Source organism: Phodopus roborovskii, unplaced genomic scaffold, assembly GCF_943737965.1.
Source record: "Phodopus roborovskii unplaced genomic scaffold, PHOROB, whole genome shotgun sequence".
Classification (NCBI taxonomy): Eukaryota; Metazoa; Chordata; class Mammalia; order Rodentia; family Cricetidae; genus Phodopus; species Phodopus roborovskii.
In genome coordinates, this window is record NW_026126424.1 from 12,957,501 (window position 1) to 12,975,931 (window position 18,431).

Consider the following 18,431-nt stretch of genomic DNA (forward strand, 5'->3'; position numbering starts at 1 on the left):
GTCAAGTCATTTGGAGTAGGGACTAGGCTCTTCCTCCTACCTCTAGGTTAAGGGAGTATCCCTCCATGGGGAATGTGCTCTCAAAGTCTTTTGTGCACCAGGGATACATCCTGGTTCCACTGTCTGAGGTCCCTTAGACTTTCCAGGCCTTCTAACTATGACCCATGTTCAGGGGATCTGAGTGGGTCCAATGCTGGATTCCCAGCTATCAGTCTGGGGGCTCATTAGCTCCTCCTTGTTCAGGTCAGCTGTCTCTGTGGGTTTCTGTAGCCTGGTATTTCCTCCCTCTCTGCATCTGGATTCCAGTTCGGCTGAGTGTTTAGCTTAGTGTTTACATTTTATTTTCAACATAGCTTGCTGGATATGGGTTAAATAAGAGTAAACATTTTAGAAACATTTAAAGAGCTGTGTTTAAAAACTGGTCTATTGTGATACATATTGTAGAGGGCACAAGTGCTCACAGATAAGCAATGGAGAAAGCAAGAATCGGAATTACTCAGAATTGCCTCCTCAATGAAGGAAATTAACACCTGAGTGAATACCATGCTGGAGGCTGGAAGTGGATGCTGTTAATCACCTGGTGAACTTTCCTATCTGTAATATCAAACCTCATCCAAATACCTAGAATGCTTACCCCAGGCACTTTCTCTCTAGACCTTTATCTTTAGTTTTGTTTCACAGTCAATAGAATCCATCCTTCAGGGAGATGTCACATGTACTCTATATATAGTCTGCTGGCCTGTACATTATGGCTGCCAGATTATAGAAGTTTGGATCAGAACCTGCTAAGTAATGCTGAACTGACTATTCCTTCTTGCCTCTTGAGGTTCATTTCCCTGCCAGCATTAGAGTTTGCAGAACCCCACAACACATTCTTTCTCTACCCCAAAGTCCTATGTATATAATGGAAATGTTTAAGTATTGTTCCCAATCAAATAAAATTGAACAAACATTGATTCAGGTGAACATAGATGAACATGAAACTTTGTTCTATAAACACTGAAATAACCCTGTCTAATCAAGATGAGAGGCATGTACACACATGGTTACAGTAAAGAGTGACTCATGCATTGATAAACTATATGTACCTTCTTTCAATATCCCATTCTTTTTTTATCAGACATATACTTTGTATCAATGTACCTTTATGTATTTGTAAAATTGCCTATCGATGACTCACTCCATTGAAAATTTGGAAAAATTAGAACCTGAGCATTGGAGAGGTAAAAAGTAATGGAAATAATCACAAATTAGATTTAGGAGATTTTATCCCACAATCTTGGAAAGCAGAACATAAATTAAAGCCTTAGAGTAGACCTGTATGAATATTGTTTAAATTATATTTTCCAAAGAAATTTGTTTTGACCCCTACTAGGTCCTGGCTACTTTTTCTATAAGGTGAAAATTCTGGGTTAAATGAAAACAATAACAGCAAAAAAATGTAAGATCATTCATCCATGCCTCTTTTAATCTATAGAAAGAATAAAATGAAGAGACCCTGACTCTATTAGTATTGTTATAAAAATGTGCCTGGCACTTGGTATATATTCATGACATGCTGGCAGAATAAAATGAAAAACAGAAACAATTTATACAGGGAATAAAGCCTTGTTTCCTTCATATATGTCTTCATATTTTATTTTGAGGTTATATAAAGGTATTATATATTCAAACATTTCTGAAGAGAGATAAACAATTTATGCTTCCATTTTCATTAAAATTAAATTGAAATTGGTTAGGCATGCATGGATTCTGTGATTCTCTGACTTGCTATAAACTGTAGCAGCCATGACTTCACCATGTTCTAGGAGAATTGCTATTGTACAGGGGACTCCATTGCTCTTGTACACTTCCTTCCCATTACTGGAAATATTCCCATCCTACATTTCCATGTGTCCTTTAAAACTGTGTTGAGACAACACCTTGTGATTACTGCCTTTCTCCAGAACAGAGTATCAAGTATCAATTTCTTTTATTATTATTTTAAACGTGTGTGTGTGTGTGTGTGTGTGTGTGTGTGTGTGTGTGCATGTGTGTGGTGTTGGGAGAAGTGTCTTGAGCATGGAAAGACAAGAAGACAACTTGTGGAGTCAGTTCTTTCCTCCTATGACATAAGTTCTAAGAGGAAATTCAGGTCACTGGGGTCCTGAAGCTTGTCAGATAGAGCCTTCAGCTGCTCTCTGCTCTTTAATTGTACTTTGGAATCATCTCTTACTAGTGTGTGTGTGTGTGTGTGTGTGTGTGTGTGTGTGTGTGTGTGTGTGTGTGTGTGCGCGCGCGCATGCATGCATCTGTCTGTCTGCCTGTCTATGTGTTTGTGAGTGAACCAATGAGTCTAGTTAGTGTTGTCTCCAGGATCGCAGGTTGAGATGTTACAGGAGAATGAACAACTTACTTGTTCTATATCTCTTTCCCCGGGCAGCTTTTTACTTCCTATTTATTGCTCCTCTGGAAGCTGTATGGTCTTTGCAACCATCTTCTTTTATCCCCCTCCCAGAGCATGAATTCTATTGCATTAAATGAATTCTATTCTATTCTGTGTTCAAAATGGAATCCACAGAAAAAGATTTGAGAAAATCCTTTTGAAAATGTATTGGCATGCACTGATTTCTTGTCCTCTGTTTTCAAAAGGACATAACCTTCTAGAATGTTCAAGAAGGATTTTTCTCAGGGGATATTTTAATTGGAAGATGTCCTGTTTGCCCTAGGAAGATCTCACTTAATCCTTCTTCTTTGTTTGGTGGAAACCAATGAAGAGCCATAAGAAAGAGTTGGTGAACATAAACCTGGCCAGGTGATAGTAAATATATAGCACCACTTCAAGCAGGAGATTTATCATACCTCTGTTAAGAGAAGTGTTGTCTCTGCTCTCCTTCCCAGATTGGTGTCCATTTAGATTATTTAAATTTTCACATCTCAGATGGGTTTTCAAAAACCTGACTATCTCCATTTACCTGATACATATTGTTTGCTAAGGTGGTAGGGGAAACTCTCTTTGTCTCTTACCTCCCAACTAGGTATAAAAGTCTTGGATGCATTTCAAGGTGAAAGCCTACCTTGGAGAATTTTAATTAAGAGATTATGGGACAAATCTGAATTACAGGTATTTGGAGCTGAATAGTTGCTAGAACATATATAACATAGTGTTTGAGGTGCAGTGATAGTTTTCATAACTAATAATTCTTGGCATATACTGTTGCTCATGTTAATTTCTATATTACTGTTAGTAATTCACTCACAAATGTTATATGTATTGCTTTTGAAACCTGTAATTGTGTTTATTTTCTATATTAAGATATTTCCTCACACTTTGTAAACCCAGAACCACACTTAAATTTACAATTTAAATAAATTAAGAACAAAACAGCCCGTGATCATTTTAAGATTGAGAGTTTTAAAGGATACATTATGAAAAAAATTAACATGCAAAAGCAGCACAAAGCTAAATTATTTATTATGGAAAAATTAGTCAATCTAGTTACTTCCCTAAATTTTACATGAATAAAATATTACAGAAAATTTCCTTTTGGGTGATCAGTATATAGATCAGAAACTCCCCAAAGAAACTGTATTAATAAAGTTAACTCATTCTTTATTAATGCCCTAGGCATTTTAGCAACATGCAAAGTGAAATATCCACCTGAAAAATGACTTTAATGATAAGTTATTTCTTTGCCTTATGTACATAATGGAAAATTAGTTCAGGAAGAAAATCTCAAAGGAGCAAAAATAGCCAACTGTGAAATTTGCAAATACTTTCTTGGATTGGGTACAAATGCTATCCAGGCCAATACCAGGGATAAATTCTTTCTATCCTATTTACAACCCGATCTTGATTAGTTAAGAGCTCATTTTCCAGTTTGTGAATTATCTAGGTCCTTGAGACTTTTCTTCCCTCTGGCTGATTACCTCCCATTTCTTTGCTCATTAGCATCTCTACCCAAAAGGGGAGGAGTCCAGGTAAAAAGAGAAGATCATATAATGGCAGTCCTAAATACGCTGATGCTTTGAAAAACAAGCAAAGAAACAAACAAAAAAAACCTAATAATTATTTTCCAATTGGCAGCATATATACATACAAGCTTTTATCTTCTGTAGAAAAACTCAGTCAAGACATGGCATGAACACAAGTTTATGGGATCAGATCTCATATAATGTCAAAATCCTAGCTCTTACAGCTTGAGCAATATCTTAGAAAAGTATTTATCTTCACCTGGATATTAGATCCTTATCAAGAACTAGGGGTGAGAGCTTTACCTTCCTCACTATGTTATTGATAAATGAATGGAAAGAAATGCATACTCAACCGGAAGCTGATAAGTGGCTCTATGAAGCTGGTATATATTATCAATCCTTGGATTTGTATATAAAATTCCCTTTATAACTTAGATTTTTTTTTTCTTAAATTAAGGCTTGCTTTCTAAAAAGGGTCATTGCCAGGGTGCCACTTTTTATTTATATTTGTTTTTCCATTAAACCTTCTCTGTTCTGATAAAATGAACAGTAACATAGTTGAAAAGACCAGTAAAACTCAGTGCTGTCTTTCCCTGTGGGTTTGGCTCCATGATGCTTTTTTCCTACCTATGGACACTAAGAGGATTCCCAAGTAATAGGACTTTGTATATATTCCTTCCAGAATGTCCATACAAATGGGTTTAAATGCAAAGATTATTAAAATAGAGTTTTAGGGACCTTTAAAATAGTAATTCATTAATGTTTAAAGATTTATCCTAAAAGGATTTCAAATAAATGTCTTAAAGAGGACAGATATAAAATGAGTTCCTTGTGAAAAACACAATCATTGAAGAATATTTCTTGTGAGTACAAAATAAAAGGAGGAAACACCTATCGGTGAAAAAGGAAGTTAAAGAGGAGAAAAGCAAAATGAAGAAAGAAGGAAGGGAAGGAAGGAGGAAAAGGGGAAGGGAGGAAAGAAGGGAAGAGGAAAATTAGTTAATGAGAGAGCATGTAAGTGCAGGATTACAAGTTAGCTCGAAACCTTGAGCTAGCCTCCTTAATTTCAGCTCTAGAAAACCAAAGGGGGGGGGGTGTTTCTAAATCAAGTTAACAGATTAAATTGCCTTAGAGACTAAGATAAATTTTAGATTCTTAACAGAGAAATAGAGAGGTGACTGTCAAGTTTTACAAGCCTTTCCTCTTCCCTGTATCCTTATGCCTTTGAAGAAGGTATTAGAATTGAGTCCTCCAAAAATTAAAACACAATTACCATATTGATATTAAAGGAAGTGGATCCACTGAACACACTTGGATTTTTTTAGTTTTGAACTTGATCTGCATTTATTCACATGTAGACCTGACCCCTTTCATGAATTCTTTTAGATAAAGGAAGAACCTGAATTCTTTGCACCTAAATCCTCTGGGTTTCTTTCTAGCTATTCACCATGCTCAGTGCCATGCATCCAAATCGGAGAGACAGTATTCTTACCCAAAGGCAGTCTGGTTACAAAAAGATAGGGAATTTGTAAAACCTTGTATTATAACCAGTTAATGATTGTATAATGACTACTTGAAAGGATTCGATAGATTGCTCTTAAGATTTTTCTCTTACTGAATGACATGAACCATGAACGTTTTAATCTCTCACAAAGCCAAAGCTTAGAAACTCAACCCACATGCCTTACAGGTCTTAATACAGTAGGAGGTCAGTTTTTTCTAACTTCCAGTGAGTTCCTATGAGGCAGCATCTGAGTGTGGATGCTGACAATGGAAGATAACTTTGTAGATGGTTCTGAGATACCCAAGGTAGCCTAGAAGCTGGCGTGAGGAGACATGTGGCCAGGTATTTGAGTTTGACCCAATTGGAAATGAATCTTAAAAACATATCTCATCAAAAGTACTGTTATAATATTTATAGAGAATCTCTTTTTAAACTGATTTGGTGAAGTATGCTCCTATCCACTGAAGGCTCCTGGACTGTACAAAGTGGAAAATGTGAGCCAAGAAGACTCTTTGCCATTCTATGGTTCCCAATTGTGTATGCAGCATGACCAACTGCTTCAAGCTCCTGATGTGTTGACAGCCATGATGATAGACTGCAGATCTGAGCTGTGAGCTAAAACGAATACTCTCTCCCTTGAGTTGCTTCTTCCATGGTGTTTTTGTCATAGCAAAGGGAAAAAGGAATATGAAGACTAAGACAGGTAAAATGTATTTTTTAGTATATGTAGTAGAGTTACCTATCTTATTTTCTATATTACAAATCCTCATCTTTTCTGCTTTTTAAAAAGTTATTCTGTTGAGTCTTGCTAACGTTTTATTTTTTTTGGTCTGCTCTAGCGAGGTTTGATTTCATCCAATTTTTCTATACTCTCTTCACTGATTCCCCCACACCATTCATCTTTAGTCTATCATTTAATTACTTATTTTACATTTAAGTCACTTTCTCTTCTAGTTTTGAAAGGTAGACTTTGAGGTCATTAATTCAATAGTTTCCTGAATTTATCATTCATATATTTATACATTTGGTAGTGTAGTTTTCACCTTGATTAATCCCTGTATGGCATATAACAAATTTAGGCATATTTTAATTTTCATTTAGTTCAAAATAGTTTCTAATTTTATTCTTCTTGATATAAGAGTTAAGAGTGAATTATTTTCTTTTAACTGCTTGAGTATTTTCCAAATGTATTTTTGTTTCAATTGTGAATTGAATTGTTTTGTCATCAGAGTATGTACTTCTTATGAGTTCAGTTATTCTAAAAGCTTTAGGACTAATTCCATGGACTAGAATATGGTCTATCTTTCTAAATTCTCTAAACATATTAAAAAAGTAAACAGAAAACATGTTTTATTGATATTGAATGGTATGTTCCAATACTGTCATTTAGATAAGTTGATTGACAGTGTTATTCAAATAATAGTTTCATTCTACTAATTACTGATATGAAGGTAATAGACATCAAAATATAATTACAGCTTTTGCCTTTGTTCCTGAAAGCTATATTGGCTTTTGCTTCATGCATCCTTCAGCTATGTTATTACATATATAAAAAGTGCTGTTACAACCTTTATGTATAAATTGATCCTTTACCATGGCAACATGATCTTTTTCTTGGGTTGGCTCTGGTAATGTGCTTGCTTTGGCATCTATTGTTGATGAATATTTTTTATTGAATTTGACATGGATTACCATTCCAATATCTAGTATATAAATCATATTTGAGTTTAATACTTTATAGTTGGGTCTTGCTCTTATATCTAGTCCTTAAAACTCTGCTTTTTATTTAAGGTGTTTAGGCTGTTTATATTTCCAAAGTGAAACTGAATGATCAGGCTTAACTCTGTTGTCTTGCTCTAAACTTTACTCTTCTTTTACCTTCTATAACACTCTACTCTCTTTCATCTTTATATGTCTTAAATGATTTTTATATTGATTCTACTTTTAGATAGAGTCAGCCATTATAGATCAGATTGACTGTAATTCACTATGTATCCTAAGCTGTTTTCAAACTCACAATAATCCCCTTGTCCTAGCCATTTTTTGGGTAGACAGCATAGGCATGAGCCACCACGTTCTCTTTTCTTTTCTTTTTTTTTTTTCAGCCTTCTTTTGTAATGAGTGGGTAATTTTTGTCTACTGTTAGCTTTTTATTTGTAATTCATGGTTTCCCCTTACCCTATCACTTGCTCCTCCATCCTTCCCCTAACTCTCTCATTTTTCATTTCAATGCTTTTAAGTTTGCTATTATTTTGATATTCCTAATTGGGTGTTTATCATATTTCTTAATTCCAGAGGTTTTTAATCTCTGGAAGCTTATATCTTTTATCTCTCATCTATTTCTTAGCCTTGACCATTTGTAATATAGTTTTAATAAAAAACCTGTTTTGTCAGTTCTGAGAGGGTTTATATCAATTGATTTCCCTTTGATTATATTATATTCTCTTATCTCTTACATAGCAAGTGAATTTTATTGGCTATAAGTCACTGTGAATTTTGTCTTGGTTGATATATATATATATATATATATATATATACATACATACATACATACATATATATATATATATATATATATATATATGTTTTCAAGTTTTGCTTTAAGTTGATAATTTCAATCTATGGAAAATAATTCTGCAATTCTCAAGCAGGACCTTCAATTTGGTTCTTACCAGTGGTTTCCATAGATGGGGTTTTACAATTTGTTGCCATTACCAAGTCTAAGGAAGCAAACAAACAAAAAACCCTTACTCTTTACTCCACTTAGCAATCCCTCTCTATAGATTGGCTGACTCACATGCACAAGCTAGTTTATACTCTGCTACATGCTATACATGTGTGGCACTCCTGTGTAAGTTTCTAACATGTATTCTGTTTTCTTTGTTTTTCGTGTCTTTTTTTTCTATCTTATGAACTCTAATTAGTTTTCTCTCTGATTCCTCTGCTCTGCCTCTATTCATTCCCAGAAACTCTCAGTGGCAGGACAGAATTTTGTTTTTCATATTTCATTGATGACTATCTTGACCCTCTAAGGTTCTGGATCTTAAAACCCATTGTTACATTTGATTTTTGTTGTTGCAGTTGGGAAATTGAGCTAGGTTTTCTTTATTTTACCTAGGCTATACCTGAAACTTTCTCTTAAGAATCTGGAGACATCTATCTCAAGAAAATACTTAGCCACTGCCGCTGTTGCTCTCCACAGTCCTCACACTCCCAAGTCCAAGCCTATGAACCAAAACACCCTGTCTGCCTGCCAAGATATCCTAAAGGTTGAATAGTAACAGTTTTAATCAAGGATAATTAATAGTTTTTTCATTAGGTTTAAAGTGCTCTCAGTAGCAGGATATCATGCCTAAAACTATAACCTAGTAAAATAACCATGGCTGAAAAGGCAAAGCTCTAATAGGAGAATATTTATTGTCATTTTCCAACACTAATATAATTTCTAACTATATTCTCAATATCTATCATTATTTCCAAAGATAAGTATAACTCTCACCCTTTATCAAAGAAGCTGCTTTTTTTGTAGCAGCAGAGGCCACTACAGAGTCAAAATGCACAAAAGTGTCATGAAGTGTCCAGTCTCACTGGACCATCTACAACTCAAGATCCATACTTAAACATCAGAGAACAATGAGGAAGAAAGGACGGAAGGACTATAACAGCCAGATCAGGACACCTGATGCAAGATAGCATCTTCTAGATATGTCATGGATACTAAACCCATTAAATGTCAACAATAAAGCTACCCAAATAATGATAACACCAGTAGTCCAGTCAATACAGGTGTGATAATTTCCAAAGACCCCAGTCATAGATGAATGACTACTGAGAAACAGAGAATAAGTTTTCTTCAGGAATGAGCCCCTTAATAGGTTATCTAAGTGTGTGTGTGTGTGTGTGTGTGTGTGTGTGTGTGTATGAGAGAGAGAGAGAGAAAGAGAAAGAGAGAGAGAGAGCATGTGTTTGTGCACAGATAGATGCAGATATACACACATTTAAAGAAAAAAGAGGTCATGAATTTGAGAAGAAGTGGAATGGGAGGGTTTAGAAGGGGAAGAGAGAGAGGCAGGAATGGTGTAAATATAGTACTCGTGCATATAAACTTCCAAGTATTAAAAGCTAATTAAAGAAATACTTAGACACAGAAAGTTAAAAGCCATCATATAGCCACAAGTGTAAGTAGTAAGTTTTTTTCACCTGCTACTGGTCTTGTCCCACCATCGCGCCAGCCTCAATTAACACACCGAGACTCTGTATTTGATATAATGCTGTTGGCCAGGTACTAGTTTCTTATCGGGTAGCTCTGTCTTAATTATTAACCTATTTCTATATATTTCCACGTGGTCTTACCAGGGAGAGGAGGCTGGCGGTTCTGCTTTCTCCAGACTCTCCATCTGACTCCTACTTCCTACTTCCTCTTTCCTTCTTGTCTGCTAGTCCCTCCTCTCTTGCTTTCCTATTGGCCAACAGTGCTTTATTCATTAACCAGTATGAGAAACATATTTACAGAATGACATCTCCCATCACACAAAGTTAGCTATAGTGTCTATTCTGAGTCATTATATTCCTCTGATGTTTGTGTAATTAAATAGATTTTAATGTTTCTTTTTTGGCTTCTGTGTTTTGACTGGAAATACAACTAACTGCCATTATTTCAGCAATGTTTTAAAGGTAAATTTTGTAACCAAATGAGTATATTAAAGGAACTCAAATGATTACAATGAATGAAATATTAGAAAATGTTGTATGTCATAGGACATATAATTCTGCTTATTTATCTATTTACTTGGGACAGGGTCTTACTATGTATCCTGGTGGGATCAAACTTGCAATCTTCTTGCCTCAGCTTCCCATTTGCTAAGATTAAAGGCTTGTGATACCAGGCCTGGCTCAGTCTTTAATTTCTTTTTATATTGGTATCTATTTAAAAATACTTTTCCATATAAATCAATCATTCATATATTTTTTGAAAATAATTTTCACTACATATTTTAAGTGCTGCAACTCTGCTGTTGCCTTTGCCTTATCAAAGATCAAATGTTGATTCTATCAAAAAATTACTAGATTGAACAGGGAATAAAAGTTAATATTTTATGTAATATAGTACATAGTGGTGGATAACTGCAATCTTACTCGTAATACCTCAGTCTTTATAATGACATCTGAGGATAGGTATAGCTATCATGAAGGTATCATGACTGAGGCCAATAGTGATGCTGAATGGCAAATGAGTGGAAAGGCTGTTTCCGTCCTATCTGTGCTAACTGTGAGCATTTATCAACTATAGGAAATTCAGAACTGAGTCCTGTGTGGAGAAGGGGATATGGATTATTTTACTCTTGCCTTCAAAATCCCCACAACTATTTTAACTTACATAGATTGTGTAAGCTATATTGCTTAAAAATCCAATGAGAGAGTGCTAATAGTTAATCCAAGGTAAGATTCCTCCAGAAGTTAGGTAAAAGAGGGTGGATGAGAAATACTCATATCCCCTGGAATTTATAAACAGTATTAAGAAATTACTGTGGTGTGAACAAGGGAACCATTTCCAAGGGACCCACCAGGCCTCCCTTTGGCAGCTGCTCAAGTAGTTTCTTAATTTATTACTTTTTAATAAGCTTGTAAAAATGGGTAGAAACAGAGACTTGAGAAGCTCAGAAAACTCTAGAGGGAGCGAAGGTGGAATGGAGTAGAGGTACTCTTGAATTTCTGCTTGTGACTATTCCACAGCAGATGTGGAGTTTCATTTGTTTCTTAATTTTACTTTTTCCAAACAACTTGAATAAGTTATAAAAGTCACCCTTCCCACTATTGATAGTTAATTATAATTTTTTAAAACTAGGCCTGCTTGTGCTGACTCAGCCTTTATGGAGACTGTAAGGAGCCCCTACTGAGTATGCTGAGTAACATTGCAAGCAAGGAGCATTCTATTCGTTCAAATGGTACCTGTAGTCTGACTCCATCTGCCAGCATTTGCATTTCTGAATAAAGGATTTAACAGGAGGTCTGGTAACAACTCAAACCTAAGTCCAAGTTATTTCCTGCCATTATTTTTCTCCAGGAGCAGATAAACCACAGAGCAAAAGAACTTAGCTACCCAGGATTTTGAGAAGGAAATACAGCCACAGTAATGACTTTCTGATTACAGAGGTTTTCTGTCAGGTAATAACACATTATTTCTTTTTTGTAAAGAAATGCCACCTGCTTTACTTTGGTTCTGTGTTGCTGTGATAAAATGCCACAATCCAAAGTAACTTGGGGGAGAATGGGGTGTATTGTGTTTGCATTCCTACCTCACACAGTCCATCACTGAGAGAAGTTATGGCAGGAACTCAAACAGGAACATGGCAGCAAGAATAAAAACATGACCATGAAGGAAAGCTGCATACTGACTTGTTTCTCCTACACCCATGTTTCTCAGCTACCATTATTATACAACCCAGGAGGACCACATGCCCAAGATAATCCTGCCCACAGTGGGCTGAGTTCTCACACATCAATCATGAATCAAGAAAATGCCTATAGACAAATCTGTAGAGGAAATTCTTCAAATGAAGTCCCCTCTTCCCAGATCACTATAGATTATGTCAACTTGACAAAAAGTAAAATAACAAACAAACAACAAACAAAAACCAAAACCAAGCAAAACAAAACATCACACCTCCGCAATGTATAATGGAAATATTTTTAGTTCTACTGCCTCACACAGTAGCACTGACTAAGGATAGGAATGCATCAACTTTATTGCTCTTCTTATTTGCATTCCATAAATGTACCAGTATATGAAGTTCAGTTACAAATGAAAAGAAAATTATCTTAGTAAATGTGTTTGAAGAGGACGTTTCATATATCAAGACCCATACATAATGCTGATTCTGTATGTAATGCAATCATCCAGTAAGCTTTATAAAAAGCATAGACTGTTTAGACCTACACACACACACACACACACACACACACACACACACACACACACACAGAGAGAGAGAGAGAGAGAGACAGAGAGAGAGAGAGAGAGAGAGAGAGAGAGAGAGAGAGAGAGAGAGAGAGAGTCCTTACCATAATTTCTGAAATGATTGAACACAGACAGGAGCGAACAACACTCTTTTCTTCAGCTCCCCAAGCGTTTTGAAATGCAATAGGAATTGAGTTCTTAGTCTAAGTTCCCCCATAATCCTTCCATTTCCAGGTATATAGGGCATATAAGTAGAATGAAAGTGACTAGAGAAACAAAGGAGCTTACAAAAAGGAACACAGAAAAGAGAAGCAAGTATAGTAGAAAGACTGAGGGAAATAGGCTCAATGCATAATACTTGTTTACAAAGTTTAAAAATGGTGTAATTGTTGCAAATTATGTTTTTCTTATTTTTACCTTATGCACCTTTGTGGTATATGTGTGTGAAACATATGTGGAGAGTGTGTTTACTCATGCAAGTGAGTGTTGAGGGTGGAGGTCCATGTCAGCAATCTTCCTCTATTGCTTTCTAGCTTACTTTTTGAGGCAGGGGTTTTCTCACTGAACCTAGAAGTCAAATTAGCTAGAACAGATGTCCAGTGAGCAAATGGGATCAGCCTGTCTCCCCCCTCAGCACCACCATGGTCCCAGTGCATGGGTTATACTTGAATGTCACAATACCTGACTTCTTGTGTGGGTGCTGGAATCACAACTCAGATCCTCATACTTGCACTTTACCCACAGCCTCCTCTATCCCCTATTTTCAAAATATGTTTTGAGTATTTCACTTTTACATAGTTGTGATCTTTCATAACCTTAAGAATTTTGAATTATGCCTTTATTATCCAGAATAGCAGAGGGGCATAAAATTTCCCTTGGTGGAAAGAGTCTCTGACACACAGAGATTAAGAATTTGCATTTAGAGGTTATTGGCTAGTAACACCTCCAGGAAAGAGCATAGACATCAAATTCTTTTGAGTCACTGTGAACTTAATTATGCACAGTATCCTTCTCAGAGAAATAGTATCACCAGCAATGAAGATGTAGTCATGTTGAAAGAATATTTACACAGCTGCTGTTCCTCCTCTGTTAATGTCACCACAAAGTCCTCACCCAGCAGATATTCACTACTGAATTTCTGTCTACCCCTTACTTCTAGTTGTGAAGAATGATATAAGAGTATGCCTTTCCTTGCTAAGTCAGTACACAGAAGCAAATCACGGTAAGCATATGCATTTTTTTTTTTTTGCCTTTTCCTTTTAAACCTAAAATATGCCCATTCTTGGCTTTTGTAATGCCAGTGAAAAGATTCACTCTAAACTGATTTCTGTATGCCCTAATTATACAGTATATTTCATAATAAGCTTTGCAAACTCTCAGCTTATGAACAAAAACTATGTTCGCAATAACTTGTCACTACAATGATCCATGTGCCCAATTTAATTCACAGATAAATAGAAAGGAAAATTTGGGAGCCAAGCAGGTCTAACTTGAAGGTGGGCTCTATTACAGCTTGAGTTCAAATATCCCTCACATCACCTTCTAGAGCCTTCTTACCTTTATATTCATGATGCTCTGTGGCTGTCCTCTGATTCATAAGTGACTGTAGTTTCCCATCTGGAAATAGACCCTCACTACAGCTATTAGCTGCCTGCATCCTCTTGCACAATTTCTTTCTCAGAAAACTTTGGCCTTGCTTAGAAGCTGCCACAGTGGGTTGAATTATCCAATCCCTGTCATTAAAGGTGGCAGCCACTCACTTGAGAATGATGTGGGAAAACTCCAGTGAGAGTGATAATTAAAGTTGGAAGAAGAAGGGTCACCTCCTTTCACTCAGCTCATTGGGTTTGGCATCAGAATAATTCCGAAACAGTGGGGGAGATGTTCCTCTCAGCATGGCCATATCTGGGTGCACACGTGCTATTTCCATGGGTTCAAATGAGAATGCCACTTTAATTGTGCTTAAAGTGTTATCTTTGTGATGGGAAGTAAAAATGAGTCCTAACAATACAGAAAGCACTAATGAGTAGAATCTAAATGGGGAAATAATTGGGGGGGGGTTGTTGTCATGTATTATTTTTTTTCAAACACACACAAAAGCATTATAAGAGAAAATTATTGCCAGGGTAATCTAATGTTTAAATGTGCCTCTTTTTTTTTTTTTTTTTTTTTTTTTTTTTTTCTTGGCAGTAGGAATAGAAAGCCACAGGCTCCCACCCAGAATTCTCCTCCTTGACTGTCATTTCTTGATGACCATTATTATCACAACTTTTTCCTGCCTCAGAAAAAGCAGGCAGTATCATGTGAGTTTAAGAAAGTCGCCATTGGACATTATTTTTTTCAACAAAGCTATGTTTGTTTGGTTGGTTGCTTGTTTTTCCCAGAAATACTGACTATATTCAACACTGAAGCAGTTTTGGGGAAAGCCATATTCATTTCATATGGCTTCATGTGTTGCATTAGAAAGTAATACTGAATCTTCAAGAACAATATAGACAGATACACTGAAGACACTATTATTCAGAGGCATAGGTGGTAAACACAAAATTCAAGTTAAAATTTGAACTTAAGAATAGACTATATACTCAATCATGAGCCAGATCCCTAATTTTGTGTGCATCTGTTTCCTCTACTATGGACTGGGGCATGTAACAGTAGCTATTTTTTAAGATGTCAAAGGATCCAGCAAGTATAATATATAAACTTTCTATAAACATGTTTGGTCTGGCACAGAGTGATTTCTTAAGTACCTACCTACCATTGTGATGAAAATGAAATGCTCTGTATCTGGCAGAGGATTCACTACTATGGACCTAGTTAGTGTATTTACTGTTTCTACAGTTGGGTCTCTTGTTCTCAGCTATCTAAAGAAAAGTTCCCTTTAGGAAACAAACACTGGCATCTTCACTGCAGAGACTTCACTGTATTACAGGAGAGATAATTGCAACACCGAACCTGAGGGAACCCTTAATGAGCAAATGCTTAAGATTTCTGATGGGATTCCACAGTTCCCTTCACATCTGAAGGACTGTTTAGAGGAAGGTAAATTACAACTGTCCTAGACTGTGTTTTGGTTCAGGGTAAGAGAGAACATGGAAACAGCTAAGTTACTTGAAACAATACCTCTTGATCTGCTGGGCAACAGCATGCTTCCTTTATTTAGAAGACTGATTTTTCAGGTTATAGGCAACCATTCATGAATTCCAATCAATACAAAAGTATGTAAATGTTTAAAAATACATATCATGAGAGCATGTGACATGTGCTTTCTTTTGCCCCGTAGAAAAATCTTTTCTATAACATAAACACACACACACACACACACACACACACACACACACACACACACACACACACACTGCTGGATACTTCAGGCTCCATTCACCACAGCTCATTGAAAGAATAATAGGAATACAAAAGGACAGGCATGGGGACAGGGAGTGGGAGAATGAAAGATTGATACCAAGAATAACCTCAATTAAACTACTAAAGAGAAAATATTAGGTGTAAATCTGATTTTACTGTAAGGATTCTGTGCGTTCCCTTAAAAACAAAGCTTTCTGCAAAACATAGGGAGTTCACTTAGTCTGAGGGCATTAAAATTATTTAGTAAATTATCTCCCACTGAAAATATATAAATAACCTACATAAGATATTCTGTTTCAGTCTTAGTTTTATATTTAAAATTATTTATAGCTTGCAATTTCTCCCTAAGGTCATCACTTTCATAAATACCAGTCACACATGATGAAAACCAACTCAATAAAATGGGTATTTCATTCCTCTTTCTTCTGCTTATGTAGAGTCTTCTTTCATACACACAGTGCCCATTTATAACAAAGCCTCACATGGGGAGAGATTTTATGAGTTCTCCAGCTTTCTTTCTTTATCTTTCTATGCATCAGCCAAGCAACTGGCAGATTCTTTAATAAAATATATTATATGCATTAATATTTATAAGCCTATGAATTGGATGTTTAAATAAACATTCAGCAACTCATGCCCGTTCTCTTGTTTTAGATGTTAAATCACACTTACATTGTCCGGAAAGTCAGCCTTTAGTTCGGTGACACTGTGACACCAATATGCAGCTGTTTTCTCACTGATGAGCTCAATGTTGAGGAAAGAGCTTTGTCCAGGACCGTACATGGGGCCAGAAGTGCTCCCCCGGATGATTCTGGGTGAGACATTTGTCACGATGTCCTAATGAAAGAGTAAACATATTGAGTCTCTGTTCCACAAAGAAAACCTGCGATCTTTATTAATACTCATTTCCATGTGACAATATTTTACCAAGTCTCTTCTCACATTTTTCCAGATGAGGTTTTAACATACTTTAAATTACAGTTTAGCATATGTTATTTCAAAATGAAACGGTAGAATAAATTATTTGCTAGCTTTTGGTATTGTCCTCCAGTTCTAGATTGTACATAGTAGAAGAAAAAAAAAACTTTTTCAATTAAATAATTTTATGCTGGTTGGGGGTGTATATATTTTAGTTTGTTTGCAGTTTAAAAATAAATAAACAAAACATTAGAATTCCATGTAGGTCTATGTAATCTAAGTAGCTCTAATCATTAACTCCAGCAAGAATTAATGTTTAAAGACAAAATGACTAATTTTCTTAAAATGTTATTTAAATGCAAATCAACTAGAAAAAACATATTACTATTACTAGCTCATTAAACTTTAATACATATTCTAAAAAATTAACTGGATCAAATTACATGTATATAAGTATAAATATGTATACCTATGCACATAGATGATATATATTAATATTCTTATATATATATATATTTACATATATATATATACATATTTGTGTATATGAGTACATATACCACATTCAATATGAAGATAGATTCCATTCCCAAGATTGAAATGAGGTTATCAATAACTTCCTGATAAATATAAACAGTAAAATTAACTTGCTTGTTAAGTGTAATTACCAATCCCTGGCTGCTTCTAAAGCAGTATTAGCAAAGAAGAATAACATTCTTCCATTACTTAAAACTAAAAAGAAACAAAGACAGAAAAAATGTTTCTTTTGCCAACTTCCAATTAAAATTAATTTTGAATAAAGGTCATTTAGTTAAGGATTTATCAGAATTAGTCTTTTAAGTACCCCTCCTCACCATCTTGTCACTTTTAGTGAGATAACATGAACCCCCATTAGTATATAGCAATTAAGGTCAATTTACATATTTTAATTAAGAACTACCCCATATAAAACAATTAGTGTAATAGGCATACTAACTGGATTTCATAACATTTGGACGTTTTTCCAACTAGATAGACAGGAAACCTTAATTAGCATTAATTAGTGCTGATCTGCATATGTTTGATAAGGCATACCCTTGCCACAAAAGATTATTTATTCCTGAATGTGCCAAATGCTACAGTTGCAGAGAATAAAAGGACTTTTCTTCACATTGCATGTTAATTTCTGTTAATTTACATTCACTCTTACATCTGAATTAGTATATTATAAAATAAATGGTATAAATGTTACAAAAAGCCTCCTTAAATATGTACATTTTAACTTATAGGAATCATGCCAGTTAAATTTTTACTAATTAAGCCATTCCATTCCTATTGTGTTTGTGCACAATATCACCAGTCTCGCTTTGATTTGTTGTTGAAAGACCCTGTTACACAATCATAAACGCTAAAATGACAAATAGAATCACTCCAGGAAGCTCTAGCAGACGGGTCAAAATTCCATCCTGGCAAATGCTTCAGTGTGTGTGCAGCATCCCTACGGGTGGCTCTGTGTGTATCTCAAGGTAGAGGCTATTGTATTGCCAGGGTCGGAAAAGACATCTCTGGAAATGTTTCCTTTGAATGCTCCTAGTGTTCTTCTCTGTTCCAATTTTCAGATAGCACACCCTTTCATCTGTGAGGTCTTTCTTTCTTTAGACACTATTCTAAATGTTTTCTCTTGGATAAATCCAACCTAGATAACAACCTGTTTCTATACAGAATCCTTGGTCATGGTGGTGAACAGAGACT

General features: G+C 35.5%; 1 protein-coding gene across 1 annotated transcript in view; it reads right to left on the bottom strand.

The window, feature by feature from the left end:
- The window catches only part of Dpyd (dihydropyrimidine dehydrogenase), an 817,241-nt gene that overhangs the window by 320,471 nt on the left and 478,339 nt on the right, over positions 1-18,431 (bottom strand). The window contains exon 14 of the mRNA XM_051185598.1: positions 16,455-16,619. Within this exon, the coding sequence (XP_051041555.1) occupies positions 16,455-16,619 (165 nt within the window). The remainder of the gene's footprint in view (positions 1-16,454; positions 16,620-18,431) is intronic.